Below are 13,886 nucleotides of genomic sequence, written 5' to 3' on the forward strand. Positions count from 1 at the left end.
TATTGGAATTTCAGCTTCAGCATCAGTCCCTTCCAATGAATATTCACAACTGATTTCCTTTAGGATTGACTGGCTTGATCTCCTTGCAGTCAAGGGATTCTCAAGAGTCTTTTCCAACACCACAGTTCAAAAGCATCAATTCTTCAGCACTCAGCTTTCTTTATAGTCCAACTCTCACATCTATACATGATTACTGGAAAAACCCCAGCTTTGACTAGATGGACCTTTGTCGGCAAAGTAAATGTCTTTGCTTTTTAATATGCTGTCTAAGTTGATCGTGGCTTTTCTTCCAAGGAGACTGCTCTTTACAGCATCGGATTTTACTTCCATCACCAGTAACATCCACAACTGAGCATTGTTTTCGCTTTGGCTCCCTCTCTTCACTCTTTCTGGAGTTATTTCTCCACTCTTCTCCAGAAGCATATGGGGCACCTACCGACCTGGGGAGTGCATATTTCAGTGTCGTATCTTTTTGCCTTTTCACACTGTTCATGGGGTTCTCATGGCAAGAATACTGAAGTGGTTTGCCATTCCCCTCTCCAGTGGACTACATTTTCTCAGAACTCTCCACCATGACCTATCTGTCTTGGGTGGCCCTACATGGCATGGTTCATAGTTTCATTGAATTAGACAAGGCTGTGGTCCATGTGATCAGTTTGATTAGTTTTCTGTGATTGTGGTTTATTCTATAATAACCTTTGACCTATGATAGATTTGGAGAAGTTTAAAACAGAAAATAACAAGTTTCAAGTTAGCTTTTAGAGACAGTGATGCCAGAGAAAAAACTCTCTCTGTGGTATAAACACATACCCATAAGCCTCAATTCCAAATTACAACCTCAAAAATCACCCCATTCATACAGGGGTCCCTTTTTCCCCTCCTGACATATTATGGCTTCTCCATCTTGGTGTGCAATGATTGCTGTGTCAGTAAGTCTAGAATATGGAGCTGCTGCTTTATCTTTAATTGCAAAGCCAAGACTTGCTCTTCCTGTTCTCTAATCACAAAGGCCAGCACGCACATCTTCCCAGTGACCAGGGTCAGATCCTACGACTTCCTAATAAGGCTAGGAACACGAGGTGTTCGGCAGAGTTGATCGTGAATATGTTCCTGGCAGTGGGGGTATGACTAGAAATACTTTCTGGAAAGTCATTTGGCAATACGTTTCAAGAGATTTTAAACTGTTTAGATTCATTGCCCTAAGAGCTCCACTTCAGGAAATCTATTCTAAGGAAATAATACAAAGACCAATTAATGCTTTAAACATAGCGTTATAATACAAAAGAACTGGAAACAATCTGAATGTCCAATAATATGAGAATGGTTAATTGACTGTGTGATACAAACATTAACAGTAATTTCAGAAACAGTTTAAAAATATACTTAGGAAGTTTGTTATGCTACAATAACTGTGTATGTACATATACAATTAATTAAAAATGCATAGGGAAAAAAAGACTGGAAAAAAAATAGGCCAAAATACTAAAAGATGTCATCTTTGAGTAACTAAATTATGGGTGATAATTCCCCCTGATTCTTCATACTTTTTTTTTAACTTCCTGTATTTTCTATATTAAGTATATACTACTTGAGTATATATTACTTTTATTTAAAAGAAAAAATAATTTTAAAAAGCACAAATCTAGTTTCAAGATAAACAGAAGAAAAGGAAAGAGGGAGGAAGGGGAGAAAGGAAGCCCCGAACAGAAATGTGAAGAACTAGGTAACCTTTCCTAAAACACTCCACACATACCTCTAGGTTCCTCAGCCGCTGCGGACGCTTCCTCCCCACAGCTGTGCGTACTCGCTCACCCTCTTCAGGCTCATCTCCGCGGTCACCTCTCGCGCGCTGGAGACAGGACTCTACGTGACACTGGTACTCTCTGAGTGGAACAAGGGATTTACAGAGGTAACACTTCTCATCCCTAGCCAACCAGAAAAAATGAAGAAAAAGCAGTTAAAAAAAAAAAAGATTTGCTTTTGCCTCTATGCTCCTAGATACATCTCAAATTGTGTTTTTAAATCATAAAGTTATTCTATGGAGGAGAAATGTCAACCAAAGCAGAACTGCTCAGCAGGATCATCAATAAAATGAACTCAATGCCAATCCAAAGGACTGAGTGATTCGCGGTTTTCCCTGGCTGTTTCTTTGTATCCTGCTGTTGCAGCACTAGGATGATAATGAAATAAGCTCTTCTAACTAACTCAAACAACGCTGATTGCTCTCCAGACATAAAATATTCTGTCAAACTCTTCTCAAATTAAGTGTAATAGTTTTTTCATAGGGAAGTTAAAAATTTAGACAGAAAAGAGAACACCAAGAGCATTAAATCAAAAATGACATTTCTACCAGGGAGGGTGAACTTGTCTGATTAATAAATCAAGTCTGTCTATATGCTGCCTTCCTCAATTCTACAGCTAGGAAGTTACTAAAACCATGTGGCTCTGCCACAGGCTTTTGCATAACTTCATATATATAGCTATTTTTATCTTCTTATAATATAGACTTTGTGTAAAGAGAGGAAATTGTGTCCTTGAGGTAAGGTTTATTGGCATCAGTGAAAATGGAATCCCTGGAGACAAAGGAAGAAAATGAACACTCATGAAGCATTTTCTCTGTAGTGAGAACTGGTGCAAGGCCCTTTAAACACAATTTCTCAATTAATTCCTTGGCCCAGTTAGGAAGGTACTACTCTCCCCAATGTCCTATAGCTAATAATTGTCAGAAGCCAGGATTGCCTGACTCATAAGATCATCTTAGTTTTAAGAAGCTAAAGAAAACCTTCCAAAACTTTTGGCTGTTGCGACTCAGTTACTACAGAAAGATTTAGATTGCCTTTAAGAAAAGTTTCTCTGAGAGGTCTTTAAAATAGGAGAAATAAGTCTCTCAAGTAATTAATCATCAGAAAGACTACAAGTGAAACTGTGCTTTATGAGAAAAGTTAGACTAGTGTACCTTTCAAGATTTATCCATTAATGTAAAAAGCATTATTAATATCCTACTTACACGAGAGAAGCAGCACTGTAAAAGCAGCATAAGTTTTTGAGTCAGGCAGACTTTGCCAGTTCTGGCTACATGATCTTAACTAGTTACCCATAATTTCTCTTCAGTTTCTATAGCTATTTTTTAAAAAGAAAAAAATACTACCATATCAACAATTATGATAGTTATAAAGTAAATAAAGCACTCAGCACAGTGGCTGGCACATAATATTAAAAGCTCAACAAAGAGGTATTACTGTTATTGCTGTCTCATACACATTCCATTAGATGCTAGGGATATAAACATGAATGAAGGCAAGTATCTGTCTTCAAATATTAAACTCATAGCCTAGCCAGGGAGACAGAAATGTCAAAAATGAAAGAAAAAAAGATTAGTGCAATAGTGTGATGAATACAGTCCTAGGAGAATATCTGCATGATGGTAGGATTCTAAAAGAAGGAAGTGTATCAGCTCTGCTCAATTGGATTAAGGAAGGCAGCTATGAAATTTAGAGTCTAAGATAGGATCTGTGTTTCAAAGAAAAATGTTTCTAATTACTAACTGCTCTAATGTATTGTTGGTGATATCTTTACTTTTAGGAGGTAGCACTTATACCTGACCTCCCCCTTGCCTCTGCCTCCACTGGGAACAAATGTGCATTCTTAGTCAAGCTGCAACCCACAACCCAAGGAAGTCTTCAATATTGCCCAATTTCTTGCAACTCAACTTCTGTACCACTACATTGCAAAATAGCTCACTGCTTCCCCAAAGCACCAAACACCAAAACGCAAATTCAAAGAAAACAGAAAGCTCAGAGCAATGTGGAAGTGGAGTGGGTGGCAGGGTCTTTTCAGAGTAACAAAAAGGGACACAAGAGGCCACCAATACTGACATAAACTGAGAATACGAAACAGAAATTCAGGCGTTAAAGCAACGATTTGATTGCCTGGTCAAAGAAACCCAGGGTAAGAGAGGAACTGGTCTCTCATTTGGTCTAAGCAATGGTATGTTAAGCAAGAGCTCCGTAAACACAGTGCACCTACTTACTTGTCAATGTCTAGGGAAGTCTGAGCAGCTGTCGCACTGTCACTTCTATTCAAGGCCTCTCTTTGACTCCGAGTCAACACTTTCAACAAAAAAAGAAAGATAGGAAATAAAAAAATTAAAAAAAAAAAGAAAGAAAGAAAATCTGTTAGTCTGTAAATATAAAATATACTGGAAGTAGAAAAGTTTAATATTCTGTTCCAAATGGGAGAGGTGACTAGGAAACCTTTGTCTTTCTACTATAAAGAATATTACTTGCATAATGTGGACTGAAACTGCCAGCCACAAGGTATTTCCATATTTGCTAATGAGATCTAATTTTCCTCTATTTGCCATTAGATCTAAAGATCTATTCCACACCAAGAAAAGTTTTTGTGTACTACCTCAACTTGCAGCACTCAGGGGAAGGATTTATACTTTCCCAATGAAAATTCTGTCTGGTGTGATATACTCTCTAATAAGATGCTTTTTGATACATAGCAATGATAGCTACATCTGAGTGCCCACATTAGCTCCAATCTTTATAAAACACTGGAAAGGGTTCCATTTACCAGTGAGAAAAGCAGAGCTCAGAACAGTTAACACAACCAGTCTTTTCCACTACACTAGGACCAGCTCCTAATTCTAGTGAATATAGACAGCTTTAGCCCAGGTGGCATACAAATTCTTTTCTCAAACCAAAAGGTATGTTTACAAAATCACACTCTCTTAAAGGGTTTTGGAAGTTAATTAACCAACTTGTTTTTCAGTCTTCATTCCTTGCAGTTAACAAGAATTATGAACATCTCACTTCAAACCTTGCCTTTGTCCCTCTTGACACTTGAAATTCCCATGATAGAAGATTTAGAAAGGTTATCAGTTCACAAAATAATTTAGGTTGTGGAAGCATTTACCTAGACCAGAGGTTAACACATTTTTTTCTGTATACGACCAGACAGTAGGTAGTTTAGGTTTGGAAGGCCATATGGTCTCTGTCACAACTACTCAACTGGGCATGAGCGTTCCTATAGCAGAAAGGCAGCCACAGACAACATTATAATGGGGTGTGGTGCATGTTAGGTAACTGCAGTCACGTCCGACTCTTTTGCAACCCTATGGACTATATAGCCCATCAGGCTTCTCTGTCCATGGGATTCTCCAGGCAAGAATACTGGAGTGGGTTGCCATGTCCTTCTCCAGGGGATCTTCCCAACTCAGGGATCAAACCCAGGTCTCCGGCACTGCAGTCAGATTCTTCACCATCTTAAAACTTTATTTACAAAAACAGATGTCTGACTGTATTTGACTCTGGCAGCCCATGGTTTACCTACCCTTCTAGTCCAACCTACCACTCATAAAAAATGCTTCTAAAAGTATCCCTGGCAAGTGATTATACAGTCTCAATTTGACTATGTCCAATTACTGAGGAGAATTCACTTCCTCCTAGAGAAACCCATTCTACTGCTATACAACATTTCTAGCTCAATCTGCATTTATGGGCTGTATGGATACATTTACCCTCTTTTCCACAAGTCAGTTCTTTGAACATGGAACAAGTTGTATTACTTGTAACCTTCAAAACAGGTACTTTATCTAGTCATTAAGCTAATCTGTAATAAGACTTGGAATACAGACCCTTTTGAGGGCCTAGGGTAACTCTAATCCTTTTAATGATCCTCCAGAGACTGGTATTATTATTCTGTCCTATTTTAAAGGTACAAAAATAAACTCAAAGGAATTGACTTTGCCAAGCTATCACAACTAGGAAGAAGAACCCAGGATACAGTCTAGATCTGTCTGCTTCTTATACCCATGTTTTATCTTTCGAGTTAACCTCTACATATACCCCAATCTGTTAAGTCTTCCATATGTGTGGCATCCCAAAACAGATCCAGTACTCCAACAAGCAATCTGACCAGTAAAGAGAACACAAGAACTACAAGCTACCTCATTCAGACTAATTCAGCCAAGGCTGTGACAATCTTGGTATTCTACTGGCTTAAACTGAACTTAAAGGCAGTTAAAATATATCCCTCTTCCTCCCAAATCATCTTCAAAATGCTATCAAGACAGGTCTCCTAATTCTATACTTGGGTAACTAAACTGTTGGGTATTTTTCCCCTTCAACAGGGCTTTATATTTATCCCTGTTCTTTTCAGTTGCACATTGCAGTCTGTTGAGATCATCTGAAGTCTTGATTCTGTCATCTGATGTTATACTAGCTCTCTGTTCTAGCTCTGCTTCATCTGCATATATGACAAGCATGCTTTCTACATCTTCATCCAAGTCACTGGGGAAAAATGGTTGTAAATGATTAGGCCAAGGACAGAGAAAACTGTGGCATGTTACCAGAGAAGCCTATCTTCTCCTAGTCCAAATTTCCTTTAAATACTTAATCAAGCAAATATTTATTGAGAATCTTTAATGTGTGAGTAATCTGGGGAGATAACAGGAAATTATGAGGCATGGTTCTTTCTCTTAAGGAGCTTACAATCTACTAAGGGAGACAGCACATACACTAAAATCACTGTAATACAATGTTAAAGAGATATGCATAATAAAACATGATCATATACGGAAGCAACTATTAATAATGTCTTGTCTCTGGGGAGGATGACAGGGACACCAGGGGACTAGAATAGGCAGTAGGCATATTTTTCACTATATAGTTTTCTATACTATTGAATTAAAAATTTTAAGAAATATGTATTTACCTGAAAAAAATTAAAACTCTAATTCAAAAATATATGTATCCCTATGGTCACTGCAGCATTATTTACAGTAGCCAAGATATGGAAGCAACGTAAGTGTCCATCAACAGATGAATGGATACAGAAGAGGTGATATGTGTATCAATGGAATATTATTCAGACATTAAAAGAAAAAAAGTCCTTGCCATTTGCAACAACATGGATGGACCTAGAGAATATTATGCTAAGTGACATAAGCCAGACAGAGAAAGACAAGCACTACATGATTTCACCTATATGCAGAATCTAAAAAATAAAGCAAACAAATACAACAGAACAGAAACTGAGTTGTAGAAGCAAAGAACAAACAGGGAGTTGCCAGGGGTGGCCAGCAGGGGGCGGGAAGGGGCATGGGCGGGAATTAGGTGAGGGAGATTAACAAGTACAAACTTCCAGTTAGAAAATTAAAAAAAATTTTTTTTAAGTTTCTCCCTTTTCTCTTCAAAAGGAGAAATAGAGACAAGCTTATAGTGAGGACTTAGGCACAAATTAGACTAGATGATCTACTTCTAAGTTCCTTCCAACTCAGAGATTTTGTAAGTAAAAATAAAGTACTGCAGGAGAAAAACATCCTGGACATAGTTGTATAACCACCTACAAAACCCACCTCCTATTCTATCAGCTAACCCACATCTCTCCAACTTATGTACAAGGACTTTGAGAGATTTTATCAAGGGCCTTGCTGAAATCAATTCTTAAAAGACTGGCATTTCACACTACATAAACCTTTAAGTGTTTGCTGCCACCTCTCTATTTGTCCCCCATCTTGACTATCAAGTATTTTTCCAAAAGAAATACTTAGAAAACCACTCCACAAACAGGGCTGGGAAAGAAATTGTTTATAGCACTTCATATTAATATGAAGGTGAAGGGGTTAAGTCACTCAGTCATGTCCGACTCTTTGCAAACCCATGGACTGTAACCTGCCAGGCTCCTCTGTCCATGGAATTCTCCAGGAAAGAATACTGGAGTGGGTTGCCATTCCCTTCTCCAGGGGATCTTCCCAACCCATGGATTGAATTCAGGTTTCCTGTGTTACAGGCATATTCTTTACTGCCTGAGCCACCAGGGAAGCTCTCTATACATTAATTTATGCCTCTGTAAATAGCACGTTTCTGTTATTTGTCAGTCATTTTTCTATATCACAAGAACTTCTGAATCCAGAGATTCCAGATTTTTATTTGATCTCTTTACCATCCCCAACACAGTCTAGCAAAGATTAGATGTTAATAAATATTTGTCAATTTAAGTCACAGCAAGGGATTCATGGGGAAAAAGGACTCTTATTTTATGAGAACCTTTTCTGTACCAGGGACTTAATAAACATAATTGTTAATCTTTACAATAGTCCTGCAAGGCACATATCACTATTTGTATTTTATATATGATGAAATAAACTGACCAAGATCACAAAGCTAAAACAACAACAAAGAAACATGGCACCAAGAATACAATATGAGTCTGACTTTAAAGAAATATATGTTCTTCTCTAAGAGCAGGCTGCCTCTCCCGGGAAATAAGACAGCAAAGGATGGGAAGACAAAAAATGATAAATGGGCAGGTGGAAAAGAGATTTGGCAGATGGCTGAGAATTATATGCTAATGCTACACTGAATGTTATGATCAGAGAAGACTTGGACTGGGCCTTGGAGCTACATTTTTCCTTTGAAAACTACTACCCCTACAAAGGAGCAGAAAGGTGGTAAGTTGCTCTAAAAGAGTCTCCTACTCTGGTTTATGAGTGCTGAGAGAGCCATTTCAACTAGCTATAGGATGAGAACTCAATATGAAACTTAAATCCAAAAACTCAGTTGCTGGTGACAACAGCCAAAGATTTCAAAAGGGAACAATGGAGTCTGAGGACAACTCCAGGAAAACAACTACCTAGGCAAGGTAAGCAAAACAGAAAGGAGGAATATCACTGAGAGCGCCACCCATAAACCTACAACCATTAACTCAGGTTTTTATAAACCACTGGATGGGAAACACCCTAAGAAACTGCACTTGGGACTTGACTTGGCGCTGTCAAGATACAGAGAAGCAGTGCCACACAATGGAGCAACGTGCACCAACTCTATAGCTGGACAAACCCATCCCCAGGCTGGGACTCTGCTAGTCGTGTTGCCTTCCACAAGCTACCTAAGCTCTCCGAGTATCAGCTGACTTAACCACAAAATGACATGATAATAAGCATCTATCCCCTTGGGTTTTGGTAAGGCTCACATCAAATAATCCAAATAAGTTTAAGAGCGTTTGCACACAGAAAGCACTCCGGTAACATTACTTGTTTATTACCATGTAATTCTTGTTATTAGTCTTCCGTATTTATGTCTTAGTTTTATCCAAAGATGTAAGCCCATTTTTAAATCAACATCTACCAGCCTATCAGATTAGGTTTTACTCTTAAGTGTTTCCCATTCTAATTTGTACAAATAAAATGAAATAACCAAACCATTACAGAACAATTACCAATACTATGTAAGCATCAACACATTTATTTTCAAAATCCAAAGCAGACAAGCAATCAAAAATAAAAACATAAGACCTTGAACTGTAAACAGTGAAGACAATGGCTCCTTGAGTTAAACGTATATACGTACAAAGAAGAGAGATTTGGCAGAATGACAGAAGTTAGTCTCAGTCTGTCTCCCTCAGCCTCAAAACCACATCAGCAGAAAATAATGGGAGGCCACAGAGTTGTTTATGTTCCTGTTAAGGCTGACTGTCCTCCAATTTAACATTTCTTAGTGAAATGTTAGAGGAAAAAGGAAAGGCCTGCTCCACTTGCATGCTGCCTGCCTCAGTGTTGCCAGCCTTCCCTAAGAGACTAGTCCCAACACAAAGGCTATCAAAAGAACTGACCATTATCTACCACTTTGAGACATGTGGCTATTTAAATTTAAATCCTAATTAGAATTAAACATAGTTTAAAATTTAGCTCATCAGTCACATGAGTTAAATTTCAAGTGTTCAATAACCACATGTGACTTGTGGCTACCATGTTTGGTCCTACTGTTACAGAACATTTCTGTCACTACAGACAGTTCCACTGGCTAGCACTTCTTTAAGAGATAACCAGGACTAACCCTTTATTGCCTTAAATTTGCTTACTTTGGATACCCTGAGAAATTTAAGCTTCCGGTGGCTTCTCTCATCACTTAGATTCTCATTCCCACAAGACTCTCATCTGTCATCTGGGCACACTTTTCTAATATGACCCAGTCTCTCGCTACTGCTCTCACAATAACTGCCCTCTGGAATTTGGGTCAGTGATAAAAAAAAATCCTTGACGTTCTTAACCTTCTTTGTGAAAGTACTCTTCATCTTCTTGCTGTAACTAAAAGATGGCTGTCCTCTGAAGGTACTGTTTCTCCCTGTACCCTCTCAAGTACTGGCTGTTTCTTCTTCCTTACAACTCAGTACCACTGACCCAGAGGTGGAGTAATTACCCTCTTTCTCCTCATTGTTGCTTCCAGACTACTGGAAAAACCTCTTTTGAAGCACAAACCATTCTGCTGCCCTTGCTACTCCACCTTGAAGAAGTCATCTACTATCCCCTTCATCACCCACCCCACCCACTTTTCTGGCCATTCACTGAACATTTTAACAGAAGACTTACTTGTTTTTGCCCCTCTTGCCATTATTCTTGATGATTTTAATGCCTATATATTAGCTGAAGAATATGCAAGTTGCAGTTTTTTGTAGTTCAACCTTAGGTTAGCTATGGTTCAATTTGGTATCTGTCCTCTCACTTCCTTGACCTTTTTGCTATCAGCTCCTGTGGATGAGATATTAGCTTTGCTCAAGTGGGATTGTGAGAGAGAAGTAAGCATAATGCCTTCAGGCATCCATTGCATGTAATGCATTAACCTCTGTCCTCTGCATTTAGAATAGTACCAACCAGTTATGTATCATCCTTGGGACAAGTAAGGAAAACATTCAATTCATTTTCTGTGTTCTGCAGTTCCAGTGAGGAATCCTGATTGAGCCTGTCAATAATAATCACGCTACTTTCCAGACCACCACCACCTATCTTTTCCAGCTCACTCCTTCTAATACTCTAATTCTAATAATCCTTCAGCCCCACTAGAACATCTAATTCCAGGCCATCACCTTTTCATCATCCATCATCCTGTAACATCCTCACTTTCCTTCTTACCTAACTTAGATCTCATGGTGATCATACCAACCATTCCTCTGAATATTTTCTCAACTTATTTCTACTGTACTGTCTCGCAAAACCCAATTCTGGTTAATTCTATTTTACCACCTATTATGTGTCCCTACCTAAGCAGCACAAATGTGCTGACTATGCTTATGTTATATTTAAGACCCAAAACCTCAAGCAGCACCTCAATATGGCCTAGCAATCCTAGTATGTCTCCATACTCCATAGTCAGTTTATAGTTCTACTCTCAGAAATTATTTCACAACTTCTATGCTATCCTCAAACTGGATACGATTCCAAGTCTGTTAAGAGTCCAAAGCCAGTACCACAATGCCAAACTGCCCTCTCTGTTGTGGAGAAGGCACATAGGCATCCTGTCCCTACTCAAGTTGTAGCAATTTTCATTCAAGTTGAAGAGATAAGCTTGCCTTTCTCGAAAAAGTACAGTTGAATGTTGAGCAAATGACCTTAATCTTCAGTGCTGCTGTAGTTGACCCCTGCATGGTTTCTTCAACATTTTTCCATATAAGACAAAAATACTCATATAAAAATGTGCTTGGCAGTGCCCCTATCACCCTGAGACTTAAAGGAAAAAATTAATTCTGAGAACAGAATTAATTCTGTGTCTTAAACCACACAATTCCTACTTAGGATATAGAAATAAAGGGTCTACAACCATTATATTTTTATGAATAAAATTCTTCAATTTGAGGTATTAAATAATTTGGAGGTCTTAGAAAAACAATCACTTCTGTAGTCCCTACTAGTATATGTGTATATTTATAGGACAATCTTTTGCTTTAATAGTTGGCATTTTTATTTAAGCAGTTTGACAATATATAAAGATTCTGCATATTAAAAAGCAGAGAAATTACTTTGCCAACAAAGGTCCATCTAGTCAAGGCTATGGTTTTTCCAGTGGTCATGTATGGATGTGAGAGTTGGACAGTGAACAAAGCTGAGTGCCAAAAAATTGATGCTTTTGAACTGTGGTGTTGGAAAAGACTCTTGAGAGTCCCTTGGACTGCAAGGAGATCCAACCAAGTCCATCCTAAAGGAGATCAGTCCTGGGTGTTCATTGGAAGGACTGATGCTGAAGCTGAAACTCCAGTACTTTGGCTACCTCATGAGAAGAGCTGACTCACTGGAAAAGACCCTGATGCTGGGAGGGATTGGGGGCAGGAGGAGAAGGGGACGACAGAGGATGAGATGGCTGGATGGCATCACCAACTCGATGGACATGAGTTTGATTAAACTCTGGGAGTTTGTGATGGACAGGAAGGTCTGGTATGCTGCGATTCATGGGGTTGCAAAGAGTCGGACATGACTGAGCGACTGAACTGAACTGAACTGAACTGAACTGAACGATTCTGCCTGCAATGCAGGAGACCCAGGTTCAATCCCTGAGTCAGGAAGATACCCTGGAGAAAAGAATGGTTACCCACTGCAGTATTCGTGCCTGGAGAATTCCATGAACAGAGGAGCCTGGCGCACTACAGTCCATAGGGTCGCAAAGAGTCAGACATGACTGAGCCACTAACACTTAAACTTTCATAAAGAATTTAAACATAATTCACATGTTCTGATCCATGAATTAAAATGTGGGAATCTACTCTGAGGAAATCACTTGAATTTAGACAAAATCATAAGACATATTCTATCAAAGCATTTTTATAACAATGAAAAATTTAAACAACCCAGTGTTCAAATACAGAATGAAATACTATGCAGAAATTTTAAAATAAAGACTGAAAGGAAATAAACCAAAATATTAACTGTAATTGCAGCAAGGAGATTAGGGGATGGTTAGTTTTGGATGATTATCCTTCTATGTTGCCAATTCTTTTCAATGAGCATATATTCCTTTTATAATTTATAAAATTATTTAAATATTGAGAGACACCCTTAATGAAATAATGGATCTGGGCAATGATCATCAATGACTATTAGTTGAATACGCTTTCAAATGGATGGATTAGGTTGATCCCACTAATCAATCTTAACATTATAAAAGAAAGATAACCAGACAGTACATATCTCACAGTGGGTTGCCATTTCCTTCTCCAATGCATGAAAGTGAAAAGTGAAAGTGAAGTCGCTCAGTTGTGTCCGACTCTTTGCGACCCCATGGACTGCAGCCTACCAGGTCCTCCATCCATGGGATTTTCCGGGCAAGAGTACTGGAGAAGGGTGCCATTGCCTTCTCCGATGATATAATATACCACCTATGAAATACTCTTGTTAAAAACAAAATCTAGGGACTTTCCTGGTGGACCAGTGGTTAAGAATCCACCTTGCAATGCAGGCGACACCTGCTGGATCCCTGGTCGAGGAACTAAGATTTGACATGTCTTGGAGCAAGTAAGCCCCAGGCCCAACTACTGGGCCTAAGCACCACAACTAGAGAGTCTCATAACTGCAATGAAAGATCCCACATGACGCCATGTGCTGCAACTACTGTAGCCCATGTGCTTAGAGCCTGTGCTTCGCAACAAGAGAAGCCACCAACACTGCAACAGAATGAAGCCCCTGCTCACAGCAAATAGAGAAAGTCTGCATGCAGCAACGAAGAGCAGGGCCGACAACAACAAAAAACTTTTAAAAATCTAAATGGAATCTTATCAAGCCTCAAATCAAAACAGAAGCGTCCAGAAAATATAGTTCAGGACAAAAGACCATGTTAAAGATGACAATAAGCATACAATCAGCAAAATTTAGGAGGGAAATTCTGAAAGACAAAAAGCTAATCTCTTTAACAAACTATAAAGAAAACAAAGAGAAGAGGATACAGAGACTAAAAGAAACTTGAAAGACACTGGGACTTCTCCAGTGGTTCAGCAGCTAGGACTCGGTGCTCCCAATGCAGGGCCCATGTTGATTCCTGGTCAGGAATCCCACATGTTGCAGCTAAAGATCCCACATGCCATAACTAAGACCCAGCACAGACAAATGAATTAATAAT

The 13,886-nt window shown here is 38.8% G+C and overlaps 1 protein-coding gene across 7 annotated transcripts in view; it reads right to left on the reverse strand.

The window, feature by feature from the left end:
- The window catches only part of UIMC1 (ubiquitin interaction motif containing 1), a 120,016-nt gene that overhangs the window by 2,845 nt on the left and 103,285 nt on the right, over positions 1-13,886 (reverse strand). For all 7 annotated transcript variants that reach the window (XM_061150991.1, XM_061150994.1, XM_061150993.1 and 4 more), the window contains 2 exons: positions 4,031-4,109; positions 1,754-1,925 (listed from right to left, as the gene is read on the reverse strand). In XM_061150991.1, coding sequence (XP_061006974.1) covers positions 1,754-1,925; positions 4,031-4,109 — 251 coding nt within the window. The remainder of the gene's footprint in view (positions 1-1,753; positions 1,926-4,030; positions 4,110-13,886) is intronic.

This window comes from Dama dama, chromosome 9 (assembly GCF_033118175.1).
Source record: "Dama dama isolate Ldn47 chromosome 9, ASM3311817v1, whole genome shotgun sequence".
Classification (NCBI taxonomy): domain Eukaryota; kingdom Metazoa; phylum Chordata; class Mammalia; order Artiodactyla; family Cervidae; genus Dama; species Dama dama.